Raw genomic sequence first — 15,443 nt, 5'->3', positions numbered from 1 at the left:
AAGAGACAAATTATGGTGGAGTCTTTTTTTGGTATCAACAGTGATTCTAAAAAGAACAACCTCTTTCATGTCATGCTACAATACCTTGTGAAGGCTTCAAAGACATAACTGTGTCAAGGACAGCCATTGTTTTTGGAAAAGGGTGAGGGTTACAACTGCCCTTTAATGTGTCAATAGTATCATTATTGCAAACACTGCAAAGGCGAACTAAGAACACTAACACCCACACCAAACCTTCAGCTACTCGACTTCTGCCAAACAACACACATTTCTCCCTGAGCCTGCTTATCTGTGCTGATTCACAACAATCGCCACCAAACGTCCACATGGCCAAATACCTTTCCTCCTCTGCACCAAATGAAAAGCCAAAAAAAGGGAAAAAATCTCAGCAATAGGAGTGAACCGTGTGCTGCTGCTGATGTGCTGGTGTGATATCAGAGCAGCAGAGCGGAGCAGCACAAAGCCCTTCATCTTAGCTGGGAAGTGTGTCACAGTGAGCGACAGACAGCAGGTCCCCCGGGGGTCCCAGGGCAGCACTGTGGGCCCTTGCATCCTCGTACCCCTTCACCCTTTCGTTCCCCTTCTCTCCCACCCTCTCTCTCTCTCTCTCTCTCTCTCTCTCTCTCTTCTCTTAGTCTCTTGCAACGCTCAATTCCCATTCGATCAAATTCAAGCAAAGACATGCAGGGGCTATTTATAGCAGAGTGGTGCTTTTTTATCAGCCTGTGTCTATTTGTGGCACTCTGAAGTACAGAGGGCTTCCTGGCTGCTGACGTCAGCAGTGCAGCGCTGCAGAGAGATGGGGGGAATGTGAGAGGGAAAAGGGAGAAAGAAAGACAGAAAGAATGAGAACAAATGACAAAGAGGGAGACAAAAGAAGGGTAGGACAGGATGCGTGACATTTGGTCGCTGGGTAGAACATTTGCATGAAGCCTCTCAGGGGGAAATGAGAAGGTTTATTTCTGTATGTGAGATGCAAGCGCAAAATGAGTGCATGCCGTTTCTCTCTCATCGTCTTTCTTTCTGATATAATAGCGGGCTGCATGGGAAAAACTGAGTGGTTAGGATAAGGAGCCACTCAAGAGAGGCTGGATTAGTGGAGAAACGCCAACCATGCTGCAGCTTGGGTAAACACCATCAGCAAACCCAGGACACCCACTGAGTCATACATCACATGCACAAGCACATACACATACATACAACACATTCACACACAGACATTCTACGCTGCGCACATCCCACAATGATAATCCTTGCGCGTACACGCAGCAATAGGCAGTGTGAGTGATGCAAACATGCTTGGTGGTTTACTCCCACATAAGTGTACTGCATTAGCGCACGATAATTTCACACATTAACTCACAACTGTTCAAAATCCTGCACTTATATCCATTAGCTGCGGACAATATAGAGTTAAACCAGACAAAGTGGAAAATAAAAGACAGGGGTGTCCACTTTAAATACAGGTGGAAACGAGGGCCGGGGGAAAGATAAACACTGTAATTGATCTGCGATTGACTTTACTTTGTGACAGCTGCACATAAGATATTTCTCAGTTTAGTACAGTGCTGGGCTTCTGGGAGCAGTGGCTCTGTGAGCTCACTCAGTCAGTATGCGACTAGAGAAAGCACATCCCTCCTGAGCAGGCCCAGCACCAGCACCTGTTTACACTAGAGGGCTGTTTGCCACCATAGTTTAGGTTACTGCTAAAAAGAGAGCGGTTAGTTTCCATCTCCACAGATCAGAAAAAGGGAAGGAGAGAGAAAGGGATGATGGAAGAGCAAGGGCAGATGCAAGCAACAAATCATCTTTTCTTTCTTGTTCTCTGCTCCAATCATCAACTGCCAGATACCAGAGGGGGAGAGGAGGAGAGGAGGAGAGGAAAGGAATACGAAGAGGAGAAGGAAAGAGGTCACTTAAGAGCACAGAGCAGGGGAATAAAGATGCCAGTCAATGCATTTTAGTCAGCGCCAGCTCACAGTTTCCACTTACAAGGATAGAGCAGCACACACACCACAAGCTAACAATGACAGAAACACAAAGAGAATTTTCAGATCACCATAGATAACCAGACCAACAAAAATCTTGTAAGGTAGTATTTTTTTCATTTCAGAGAATAGACACAATGACGATAAAAAACAATATGCAATTAAAAACATACTTCTATTTTGGAAAACTTTACGTGAATGAAAACTGAAATAAAACAATCTCAAATACAGATTTATCCTCTCAACCTTGTAACCCAATTCTAGGAAAAATCCTTACAGACATGGAAGCTAAAAATAAAATCTACATGCTCCAAGTCCAGGTGCAAATAGCCCATTAAAAAAAATCCCCATTAATTGTCTTACACGTGATCTAACAAGGTTGGGAGATGTGAATTGCCAGTAGCTTGCCTGGATTAATGCATGTTTATGTCTAATCTTGAAGCAAATTGACTGGACCTTTTTCTTGACTCTCTTGAGGCACTTGAAATGTATACATAAGTCTAAAAATGATAATAGCTCCCTATTAATTAAACTATTAATATATGTACATATATATATAAAGTGTTAAAACATGTATAAATATACACGTTTCTTTATTTAATTTTTCATTTTTTCTTACATTTGATTGACTTATACCTTGGCAACTTGCCAAAGACAACTTCTAAAAAATGTTTTAAAAAGCACACGCACGTACACCGTCCAAGCCGTAAGGGAAACTGTGGCACCTCCAAAGTCACAGACAAAACAGGCATCCATGAATTCATTATTTAACAGTGATAAACAAACTTATCTTTGTTTGGTTTGGAACACAGACAAAGCCTGTCCTTACCTGCACCAGGAAGATGATAAGGAAGTAGAAATTGGCAATTCTTCTAAACTGTTCAAACAGGTTCTTTGGTAGAAAGTTCCAAACTGTATACTGTGGGGGAGGAGAGAGAAAAACATGCATGTAAGTCACAGGGAAGCAAAACAGGTGCAGACTGTTTTTTGCTGCTCTTTCCTGCATAATTTTCCTGCATAATTTCCCCCATTCAGACCTGATGTTTTTCAGCTGAACTTAGGGATGTTAAATAAAGGCTTGGCATAGGGAGAGAGATTAGAAGCATTCAATATTCACAGACTCTTGCATATGTGTATTCTGTCTGAGCTAGGGAAGGGGGGAGAGGAAAGGCAACTTCAATAGCTTGGAGTCTCTGTTCTTTGTACTGCCTAGGGAGATGGCCTTTGGGGGGGGGCACAGGTATTCCATTGATTCAGATTAGTGATTTATCTCCTTAATTTGGATACCCTTGTATGCAGAGCCAATGAACTTATCAGGCTGGTGGCTGTATCTGTGTGTTTTGTTCTTTTTTAAGTGGCTGTGACTGCTGATACCATCAGGGCTGAAGCAACACTTTTATCTGCTTAAATCCCTGGGAGACGGCTCAACAATACCCTGCTAGTAACTTTGTGCCACAAAACAAAGTACCAGGGCGAAAAACACAAATACATACACACGCACACACATTCGCACAGAAACAGCATTAAGGCTCTGTTTATGAAGGGGAATGTCTGCATGGGGAGAGCGTTGAAATGCAGAGGCAGCAGAATGGCCCATCTCATTTTGCCAGAGAGAAAAGAGAGTGAAAGTAATGAGAAAAGGGGGGTGGCAGTGGAGAGGGTGGCTGAGTGCATGTGGTGCAGTAGCAAGGGGAGCAAGGGAGGAGAGGCGGAGATTGGTCATTGCAGAGTGCAAAAGCAACAGGATGATGGAGAGCAGAGGCATGGAGGAGCATAAACACTACAGCCGGGGTAATTAAAGACTGTTTACCCTGACATACTGGCAGGAGCCAATTGATTGGCCCATCCTCACTGGGACCCTCTGCACCACTATAAATCCTACTGCTGTCTTACGCTCACACCACTTCCTTCTCTTCATCACTTTCACCCTTCATATCTAGAAGCCAGCCAGCCAGCACCTGCCTGAGCCGGCCTCAGATACATAAGGGACTGAGGCGGGAAGATGCAGGTAAGGAGGGGGGTGAGAGGGGGTTGCGGTCTATCAGAGTCCTGGGGGGAAACGACCAAATAGCCCACCCGGCCAGTACATTAATAGCACCCGTGTATTTCACTGCCACAGCCAGTGCTCCCATGACAGACAAATAATCGCCTTCTGCTGGGAGAGCAAAGGCGAGCATGTGGAGAGGCAGTGGGAGGAGGAATACAGAGAGGAAGACACAGGAACAGGAAAGGACCATTCAAGAGTTCATTTTACATTTCAAGTGTTAGATAAGAGAGGGAAAATGCCTGAAGGCAGTTGAAACATAATACACAGAGGAGCTGAGAAACAAACAGAGGTATAAGAATTTCATCTTGGTATACAGCCAGGCTGGAGCCCTGGCGTGTGCATGGGAGTGTGCGTCTTACCTTGGAGGACACAATCCTGTTGTCACAGAACTTGGGTGGGATGATAGCCTCATTGGGGGAGCCTGACCGATGACCGACATAGATAGTCCTACTGTCCACTCTTCTCTCATCACCGCCAAGCTAGAAGAGGAAGCAGTGGAGGTCGGAAGGAGATGGGAAGAGAGACAGGAATTGGAGGATATGTTAGTAATTCTGGGTACTTATCTCCACTTAGACATAAAACCAGCCCACTTAAACTAAAATGTTCATGATACAAGAAAAAATTATTACTTGAAGCCAAAATTAGAGCCACCACCTGGATGGAGGATGTATGTAGAATCAATCAACGAAAACAAAACACTTGTTTTATGGTGCACCAGATGCAGCAAATACACCGTGATCACAAAGGATTCGTTGTAGCCATAAAAAACATTCCAGTCTTAGAAGGCCTAAATTCCACTCAGAGGTCAAGAATTAAAAGATTAGAATTTCTACTGTGGTGCAGAAAATTAAAACGGCTTGAAAAGCACTCTACTGGAAAACTGTTGAGCACAAGCCAATAATTCAGAGAGGGGACAAAGAAAAGTATGACAAGGGTCAGAGGGTCCAAAATGGTGATTGTGCGGGGACTATAACTTAATTTCTCCTCTCCCAGGTGGTCACTCGTCGATGATAAACGAGTAATAAATGTGGGCAGCCAGGAGAAAAATGCTGTGCTCAGATTTACAGGTCGAGCTGCCTTGTCGTGATGCAGATGGCAGGGGTGATATGTACACACATACACACACACGCACGCACGTGCATGCACATAGAAGCCTAATGTCTCAAAGAGGAAAAGACTTCAACAAATCGGTCAGGAGCCAATAAAAGGTGGCTGGAGCATTTCTCTTCCATAAAAGGTAGTTAGGGTGAATAACAAAGCAAGCCAGGGAAGCTAGGTCAGTGTCATATCTTTCCAGGAGTCTCCACTTATGTAAATCTCAGAAACAATAGTTTAAATGACGACCCAAAAAGGAGCTGAGAAAGCCTGACAAGAAATCTAAGTGATTAATTGTTTCCTTTTTCCTTTTTGAATTTAAAATCAGTTTCCAGCACTGTGTGGAAATTACTGGGCTTATTCTACTGTGTGTAAAGTAACCTGAGGCTGTAACTACACATCACTGCTTGACTCTAAGTGGAGATATTCATACATTAACATTCTTTTTAGGCTTGTGAAATGTTTGATTATATTTTTCTACAAAGGGTTATCAAGCTGCATTGTTACAGTGGCTAAGAAATTGGATTTATCTGGCTGTTACCCAGTCTGTTTAATAAGGTCATTATCAATGCCAGTACTGATCTAGTTTATCAGATTAGGGCAGCAGTACCATGATGAGTTACTGTCACTCAAGAGGAAGTTTATGCATCTAAACTCCCAACTGCACACAAGCACACAACAAATTTTTCAGTCCCGAAGAGGCCAAGTATAGCCTAGAAAACTTGGCCTACACTGTTCTCTCAGTGGCCTAAATTCTCTCCCATCATCCTACACACAAGGAAACCTAAGGCTTGGGGCGGACGATCAAAAGGGCTGGAGGATCATGACAGCTGCAAAGCCAGTATACTGGACCAGCCAGAGCTACTACATCCACATTCCCCTCCACCTCCTCGTCTGTCTTATCCTCAAGCATGTTCCTTATCTCACCATGGATAAAGGCTATTCCCACCTTTTTCAAGGGTAAACTAACTGATCAGTCAATAAGCGTTTGGAATTTACTACAGTGATAACCTGTTGACCAATCTAAGTACCAAGTCAAGCGTATGTTCTCAGCTCTACCTGAGCTGAGCAGAGATCTATCTTCTGGTGTTAGTAATCTAATAGGTAACTGTGTTTTTTAAAAGACCAAATTAAGTGGTTTTGTGTAGTTTTTCTTTTGCTCATCTACTCCCTCTCCTTTTCCATCACTATCTCCAATTTTAGAGTGGTGGAGAGAGAGTACATAAACCTGTCTAACTCCTAACAAGCTGCATCTTGTAATGTGCTATCAAGTCAAGTCAAGTCAGTTTTATTTATATAGCACCAAAGCACAACAGGAGTTATCTCAAGGCACTTTTCATACAGGGCAGATCTAGATTGTACTCTTTATATATTATATTTACAAAGAGACACCCAAGAATTCCTGTGAAGGTTACTTGTACTCAGAAAATGTGATGTGGCTTCCAGTGAAATGTCCTGATCACTGTGAGCCATTTAAACCAATGTAATCTGAATTTTTTTTTCCTCCATCAGGAAGTTCACACACACTCCACAGAATGCACCCACACTATTTTCAGCAGACACTACCCTTAAGCGTACTACATTTGTTACAGCATACACTGTGTTAGTTATTAGTATACAGCATGCACTGCATTACTAATTTGGTCCACTGTCCAAATGTATGTTAAGTACCCATTCTTTTCTCAAAAGCATTATATAAGTGAGGAGCCTCCCCACCAGTTCTTAAATGTGATTGTGTCCTCAGCTCAAGCACAAGTTGTGCAGCTATTACTGTGTCTGTAAATTATTATGGTTATGCAAGCAGGGAATCTGCTTTATCTAATATAAAGGACAGCAACATGTGGTGCTGAGGGGACAGATTACCATGAACATCTGATCCTGGACAAACGCCAGGGAACATGTGAATTACAGCCACCTGGACAGCAAGCCGCCCAAAGTCTGTTGCTGACAAGAGGTTAGATCAAAGAATAGCCTCAAACACTTGGAAGCCTAATTTATGCGTGTGGGGACAAAAACACAGACTACATAACTCCAGTTCACACAATAATTTGTGTCTGATTACGTGTTTAAAAACACACACACACACACACACACACACACAAAATAAAGGCCAAATTCCTTAATTCCTTGCCTTAATTCTGAAATATTTACCATCACCTCTCCAGAATAGAGAAGGGAGCCAACAGGCTTACATAACGCTCCCTTATGCATGAGCAACCATGTTCACACCTTAGTATGGCTGTCAAATCTACCATCCCCTACCCGCTCGGCACACACTGACACTCCTTCAGCAGGACCGGACGGACCTGGCTGCCAGAGGATGAAGGGGGAGAGAGGAGAAAAAAAAAAAGAGTAGGAGGAAGACAGAGTGTGAGAGAAAAGAAGTACAACAGGATCCAAGGACACAAACACATCCAGGTTTTCTATTTCAAACAACAACCAGCCCCCAGGAGGAGCAGCAAGCCAAGAACACCCCCATGGACTACCACTGTTCATTTATCTGAATGTAGTGTTTCTGGAAGTTACTCTTCCTGTGTGTAAATGCCATTTACAAATATAATAGCAGCATTCTACATATATAGTACAACACTGCAAACAACTAATACAACATTAGGAAACAATGTAGGACTTTAAAAAGCAATTATGTACAAAGGGCTGCACAGACAAAACCTAAAATGCAAGTAAGGAACAATTTACAAACCAAATTAGGCTCCAGTCAAAGGACCTGCGAAGGGCTCTGACTTGTACTTCAGAGTTACAGGTCAGACAGTCAACAGTATTAGTTGGCTGGCTTCCACTGGCCACAAATTCACCTGTGCCCATCTCTTTAGGATTGATTATGCACAAGAGCCATACTAATGCACAGTTTCAAGGTTGCACGCTCAAAAGCCATACACCAACCTTTATAAGCACGCTCCAAGTCTCAGTGATGATTCTGAAAAAGAAATGTTGGCACCAGCACACACATAATTCTTACTGAAAATGAGATTATATATAAAATGAGGAAACACTCCATGCCCCGGGGTCCTAAAGATAAGAAAAGAACAATTGAATGGCCATTGATTTAGTGGCACATTCACTGTAAAATATAATGAGGGTCAGAACATAGGGCCCGCTTCATTTTTGAGCAGTTACGTGATCGCAATGCACACCTCTAAAATAGTGAGCTAAAGGCCACACAAGAAATGCTAATGTAAGGAAAAATAGAACAGATTGCATTATCTTTGCCTCATTGTCAAAGGTCAAACAAAGCCATTCAATGCCAATGATGGTAGCAAGTAAAGCAAAAGTGGCCAAGAGTCAAGTGCCAGTATGTCAATACCAAAGTAGCTTCATCCCTAATGTAAAAGCATCAGCTTCAAAACCTGAATGGAGATCAATAAAGCAAACATCCGATGCTCAATTGAGCTGAGATTTAATTGCTCAGTCAGAAATAAATGGTGCATTAGAAAATTGAGTGTGCCTGAAACTTTACATTAAATTATGCTCTAAATTAAATTATGCACACATTGTGAAATGAGCACAGGCTGGGACAAAGGGGGAAAGGTGCTCTACTGAGAGCAGGGGGGGTAGAATAGAATATAAGACTGCATTCAGCCAATGCCAAACTCTCAATGATGACTCGGGTCTGATGACACTGCGTCCTGTCACACCATCTCACTATTCAGTAACTATCCCGCTTTGTCACAATCTGCATGCTGTTGGCTGAACAGACACACTGGGTGATCACAAAACTACAAAGCCCTGTACACTATAATACAATCCATCACAACAGTCATTTTCTGACAGCACAACCTCTGTGGAAGTTTTTAAATTGTGTTTTACATGATTTTTAAATGTAACTGACAATGTATCAGAGAGGTGTTTTATTCAACTCTGGTCATTTCTGGTGCTGTAGTCTGTGGTGATGTATTAGACTGAATTATTTCTCTATACATGTAATACAATGTAATATTTATAGCAGGACAAATGCATTCAGTTGAATTATATTGTACAGGTGTTTGTAGTCACTCAGTGTAAACAGCATTGTGTGTCACATCCGTTAACTTCTATTGTCCCATTCTCTTCCAAGCGAACCATAAAGTGAAGCACCACCTTTCCTGGAAAGATGGTGTATCATCTCTGCCTGGAGACCTGTCAGCACTTCTAATGTAAGCAGGCTGGGCTGGGGCACTTCTTCAACCACAGTGCATCCCAACCTGTCAAACATAATCTTAGTTAACTACAGGCAATAAAGGAACAATGGAAGGCAAAAGAATGCAATATAAACTAGGACTGCAACTAACATTATGATTATTTTTTATCATCAATCAATCTGCAGCTTGATTTCTTGATTAATCCATGAATTGTAAAAATTATATGTCTATGAGTTTGGTTTTACAAACATTTCAATAAACAACAATTAAAACAGAAAAAGTATAACTTTTCTGCACTTTTGAGTAAATGTGTTTTTGTGTGAAAAATGACATCAATTGTCAAAATTATCAAAAAAGACAATTAATTTGCTGTTATCTGCTGTAATCATTAGTTAATTGTTTGAGCTATAAAAATATCACAAACAAATCAAAACTGAGTAAAATGTGGTGGTATGAAGGAAAACCTGTTGTAGTGAGACTCTTGTTTGAAGTACTCAAAGTTTTCACATAGCTCATGCCTAAGACACCCGTATAACTATGGTTTTTATCCTTCTCACCACTCACCGGAGTCCTGTGAACTTTTTCAACCTCTTCTGAGCTGGTCACATATCATCATGCACATGTGAATCACTCACACTTTGACACAGCAGTTCCTCACTGACATATACATATTGCTGCTTATGGTACATACAGTAAAGTAGTCCCACCAATGTGTGTTCTGATGCTTGTGTCTTTAATTGTTAAGTGATTAAGATGATACCATGATGTGTAGAAGAAAGCCTAGTGACAGCAGGTGTGACAGTGGCACAGCCAGTATTATTTACCCTGACACAAATAGATTTTGTGGTCAAACAAAATCAATGCTGTAACATTTTCTTACAAAAAGTGCTGAAGCAAATTGAAAAAAGTAAGCCCAAAATAATACAGTAGGTTAAGCTCTGCTCTGATCAGTCTGCTTGTGTGGTTTTCACTACAGAGGACAAAACACCAAGCTCACACAGCATAGAAAGCTTTTTTTTTTTTAAATCAGCTGAACTAAAATCTACTTAAAAACACATTTAATGAGGTGTGAGAGAGCTGTGAGAAGAAGAGAGAGCACCAGGGACCTATACTTGTACTTCTTTATGTCCTGCACGTGTACTAATAACACCCTGCACTACACTGAGAATGACAGATACGTTGTTAAGTCCATGTTCATGTTTGACCTGAGTATCTATTTCATGTAATTCTCCGGGAAAACCTGCAGCAATCTGCATATAATCTGATTCACTAGTACACGAGAAGAGTGTACTCTTTGTGTGTGAGTGGCTCAGTCCTTCATCACATTCTACTACTTAACAGTATCTGCTCCAACTGCATCTTATCTACCCTATCAGCTTTTATGATGTCAGATTAAGCGGGTTCATCACAGGTCAACCTTATCTGCCATTTAGTGCAGCACCTATCTACCACCACCTATCTACCTCTCCTCACACAACATAGAAGAGAAAGCATAAAAGGAAAGCCCCAAATGAAGATCTATGACACTAAACTAAAGTACAGGCCTAAACATCAAATGGTATTCTGAGAGTAATGGAATAAATAAATGCCAAAGCGAATGTCTAACCTCCAGTAAACTGTTTCAAGAAATATTGATGACAACAGTAAAAACAGCCTCACAGCAACATAAAGTTGCTATTATGACAGGCTGAATGGAGTTGAGTGATGAGTGTTTGAATGCAAGGGGAAAGTTGCACACATTGAGTCAATGCTGTTAGTCACTGCAGTACTCTATCAGGCGCTCGCCTCTCTTTCTTTCTCCCTCTCTCTTTCTTGTCAGCCCACTTGCCTGTACTCTTCCAGTACACTCACTCTGTCTCACTAATTGTAACTCTCTCAGTTTTGATTACACATCCAAGTGCTCATTGCCTGGGCTGCAGAGAATTTACACAATACCTTTTGAAGAAAAAAACAGCACAAAGATACATTAACATCAAACCACAATTAAAAGGTTGTCACTACAATGACTTCAAGAAGTGTTCACATCTTTGTTGCATTTCCTATGCAACAAATGAGTTCTTAATAAAGCTATTTCACGCTAATTTGTCTAATTCCAGCACAAAGAGTCTTTTTTTATCTAAGTGTAATGAATATTCAGTCAATCTTTTCCTTAAAAGAAAAACCTAATTTAGGCTAATTTAAGCAGCTAATTCAATACAGTAGGATCACATTGTCTCCCAGGAAATGGTAATGTTAAACATTATTTATAATGCATCTTTAGTTTAGAATGATGCTTTTTGATACTGTGTTTTCTGCCCTTTGTTAACCTTCTCTCTATTTATCTAAATAATAAAGTAATACTAAAGTAATATTATTATTATTATTATTATCATAACGGTTTGGTGCACATCATCATCAGTACATCTTAAAAATGAGCAGTGAGAACAATTGCTCTTCATATTGTGTTCACCGCCTTTTCTTAAAATGGCTGAAAAAAGTATGTTAATAAAGGTGTTGCTGAAAAAGAGCAAGCAAGCAGGTTCAGATGAAGCTCACTTATGAAATAAAGAAAAAAAAAAAAAAGAGAATTCGTTTAAGATATCTTCCCATTGGGGATGAAAATTAAAAACAACAGTCAACATCAATACCATTTTGGACTGGAAAGAGAGGAAATACAAGACTTACTGTTAACATTGCTGTTACAATAGTTCCCTATTACTTCAATTTCCATGTACTGTGTCACAGCTTAAAAGAGCACGTTGACAATTGAACGGATTTGGACACAATGCAAGAGACCTAAATGTGCAACAATTTAGTCAACAAACAGAGCACCTCTCTCAAAACAAATCCACATTAATATTCATTACAACAGTACCACACAAAAGGCTACCAAATCGAGGAAAAGCAGAGTCATTGGAGTTACCTCCATCATGGATTCACCAACACTTGGCCTATGGCATTGTCTACTGAGCCCATATCAGAGGCTACTCTCTCCTCTGTCCGCTGTTTGCACACAGTGATGAATAGCCCCACAGAGTGATAACAGTCCAACTTGAACTGAGGGCTGGTCCTAAGGAGTTGTTGTGGATAGGCAAAGGCTCATTGTTCTAGTAGCATCCCTGCAGCTGTACGAGACACAGAGTGTACTGTACCATGGGCTGGTACTGGCCTACATTACACTGGGTCCCTCGACAATGGGGAGGAGGAAAACTCATCTAGACCTCGCACTGGGAGCTGCTTCCTCAATCATTTGGCCACCTCAAAAAGCCACAGACACATGTTCACACATGAGTCCTTTTCACAGTGCCCATGATCTACTGATATCTTTTGAAACACTGAAAAACTGTCACTGGCATTTTGTGACTAGGTAAGGAGTGGGCATGAGATGAAAAAAACAGCTTATAGGTTTCTGTGAACACAACCCATGCAAATGGGAACCCTGTGAGCACTATGCAAAGTCTACCTCAGCTAGTGTTTGATGTCAAAGAACACAAAAAAAATGGCCACAACAGGAAGTCACACATTGCTGACATAGGTCTGTGGTCATTCACATATCTGAGGCATGCTGTTCCTCAAAATAAAGACCTTAAAAACTAAACAGAAGACAGGAATGTAGCTTAAACATCATAAGACAATTCTGGGAACAAGTTTTACATTCGCCAGGCAAGTTATATTTTAACTGGTTTATAGTCTTAAAGCAGTCATTTACTCAGGCTTTGGTTTGGTTTTAAGATTACTTGTTACTCCTCCCTTTCAAGCTTGAACTTTGTCCCCATAGCCACCATCCTCTAGACAAGTTAGCTCAGTAAGTCCTGGACAGAATGACAAAAGTGCATTATTTTCTAGGGTTCTTAAGGAGAAAATCCCCCCACACTGTGTTTTAAGAACAGGAAAAGTGAGCACATTTTCGAGCTGCAGCCTAGTCACACTTTAATCTATAATTAAAGAGAATTTAAAGTGGTGTAGCCATAAATGGAGTATGGTTTTTCCAGCCAAGTGCACATACTCTCTGTACGCTCTGTTTTTGTATGTATGTGTGTGTGTGTGTGTGTGACAAATGACCAGATTCAGCTACTTAGATGAAGGTGCTTGATCCAGCTGCGTATTCCATGTAGCATATGGGTTGTAACTTAACTAAACTGCACAACACTACAATTGCTTTCATTTCACCCCACCATGTCTGGCTCAGAGCCATGCAATACCAACAGAAACAGGCATTTACAGCACACCCTAATGCTGACAAGCTTTAAAAAATCTCCATCTCAGCTACAGCTCTCACTGATGGCATTATCTTTAATAATGTACCGGGCTACACTGGCTGTAATTGCTATTCAATTAATTATCCTCAGACACTGCATAGGAGGGCAACTAGACTAATGACAAAAATCAATGTGGTTCTTCCCTTCTCTCGCTCAGAGGGCATGCTTGATTTCAATATGGGTTCTCTCACCAAGCATTTCCTCCCACTGAACTGTGACCACATTTAAAAGACTCATTTTTCTCCCTGTGACTGAGCAACACCGCCTGCTGCCTAGCTGGGAGTTTGCCGCGGAGATAATCATTGTAGGCTGTTGCTTAACCTAGGTGTTCATGCGAGCGTGTGTGGGTGGGGGCATGTTCGCATGTCTCTCTGCGCTCGTCAAATCCTCACATGGACTTTGCTGTTCCTCTTCACTGTGTCAGCGAGTATACCCTATCATTTCAGGTGACAATAAAAAAACGGGATGACGAAACATCACAGATGCTGCCGTCTCCTCTCCTCCCTCCGCACTAAGACAGAGAGAGTGAGACACAGACCAAAAAAAGAGAAGGAAAAAAAACATCCCCCCACACATCTCAGCATTCTCTTCACATCTCACTGCGAATGCTCTGAGTAATGCTAGAGCTGGAGCATGGCAGAGAAAATATCTGGATGAGCCTTTATACATATATGGATGACGAGGATGCATTTTGAGTGCCACTTGCCTGGCAAGGATACGTGGGTCAGGAGAGGGAGGAGCGATGTGAGGAGAATTCAAAATAAATGAGACAACCTGAATTATTTAGAGGTACAAACTGAGAATTCAACCTAGCTTTTAAAAGGGAGTGGAAAATTGCCACAAAAAGCCATCCATAGTCTCCTTGTATAAAACCTGACCCGCCCACTCCAATGTTAACCACTACAGGAAGCCTGAAAAAGGGTGTCCATTAGGTGGAGAAAAAGAGAGAGGTGCAAAGAGGCTACAGGTCCACCCCCGGGTTTCACTCCATTTTCTCTGGTCTGAGTCACGCAGGTCTTCCCCCCGCTATATTTCATCATCCCGCTATCCCACGGCTGGCCATTTATTCCCTCACACTGCCTCCCTCACCACACTAAATATATTTATCATCCTGCTGTGTGTTGCAGATGAGCTCCTTTGGCTCGGTTGCCATAACTGGGCATAGTGCAGGAGACCAGACAGAGAGAGAAAGGAAGAGAGAGAAATCAGCGTAAGCAATTCTGTTTGCCGGCCAGTTCACAGTGCAAGACTAATGGCGGCAAAACTGAGCACAGCTCCAATCAATACGCATCTCTCCTAATCAAACGGGCCTGATAAATCAAGTGGCCCTACATGCTTTCCATGATGTGTGTGTGTGTGTGGCCTTCAGATGCACTCTTACCCTAACTGCTCCACCAAGGATGTGACAAGTCAGTTGGAGGACTGTTGTATCTCACCAGTTAATCAAAGCCCCAAATGAGTTTCCAACAGGTAATGCTAACTGGTAGATAAGAGAATATAAATGCAAGACTGACCCAAATGCAAATGAAGCATTCTGAAGCAACAGAAATTAGAGTAATGATAAAAGCATGAGGCACATTTGACACAATGGAGTGCCCCAGTACTTGCAGCCAGTCAGATAGAAGCACTGTAATGTAAAGCAGCAGGTTTTTCTGCTAAACAAAACATGAGCATCCCTTGGGAAGAACAATACCAGATAAAGTCTCTGAAAGTATATTTAACCTTATGTGTTCACGCTAACAAAAGCTGTTAGCACAAAATCACCTTGATGTGCAGATGTTTGTGGTCTGTGTGCATGTCAATTTTACCTGCACGTATTTCTGCTGGTGAGTGCATGCGTGTTTACACAGGTCTGTGTGCACATCGCAGACCCGTGGGTGCACTTAGCTGACCTGAGAAACAGGTTTGCAGAGCCCCGGGGTTTCCAAATGCATGTGGC

General features: G+C 41.8%; 1 protein-coding gene across 7 annotated transcripts in view; it reads right to left on the bottom strand.

Moving 5' to 3' along the window:
• The window catches only part of atp11c (ATPase phospholipid transporting 11C), a 39,894-nt gene that overhangs the window by 20,823 nt on the left and 3,628 nt on the right, over nucleotides 1–15,443 (bottom strand). For all 7 annotated transcript variants that reach the window (XM_018660253.2, XM_051072458.1, XM_018660252.2 and 4 more), the window contains exons 2-3: nucleotides 4,395–4,514; nucleotides 2,818–2,907 (exon numbers count right to left, since the gene is read on the bottom strand). In XM_018660253.2, coding sequence (XP_018515769.1) covers nucleotides 2,818–2,907; nucleotides 4,395–4,514 — 210 coding nt within the window. The remainder of the gene's footprint in view (nucleotides 1–2,817; nucleotides 2,908–4,394; nucleotides 4,515–15,443) is intronic.

Source organism: Lates calcarifer, linkage group LG8, assembly GCF_001640805.2.
Source record: "Lates calcarifer isolate ASB-BC8 linkage group LG8, TLL_Latcal_v3, whole genome shotgun sequence".
NCBI classification, from domain to species: Eukaryota; Metazoa; Chordata; class Actinopteri; family Centropomidae; genus Lates; species Lates calcarifer.
This window is presented reverse-complemented; position numbering and strand designations above follow the sequence as displayed.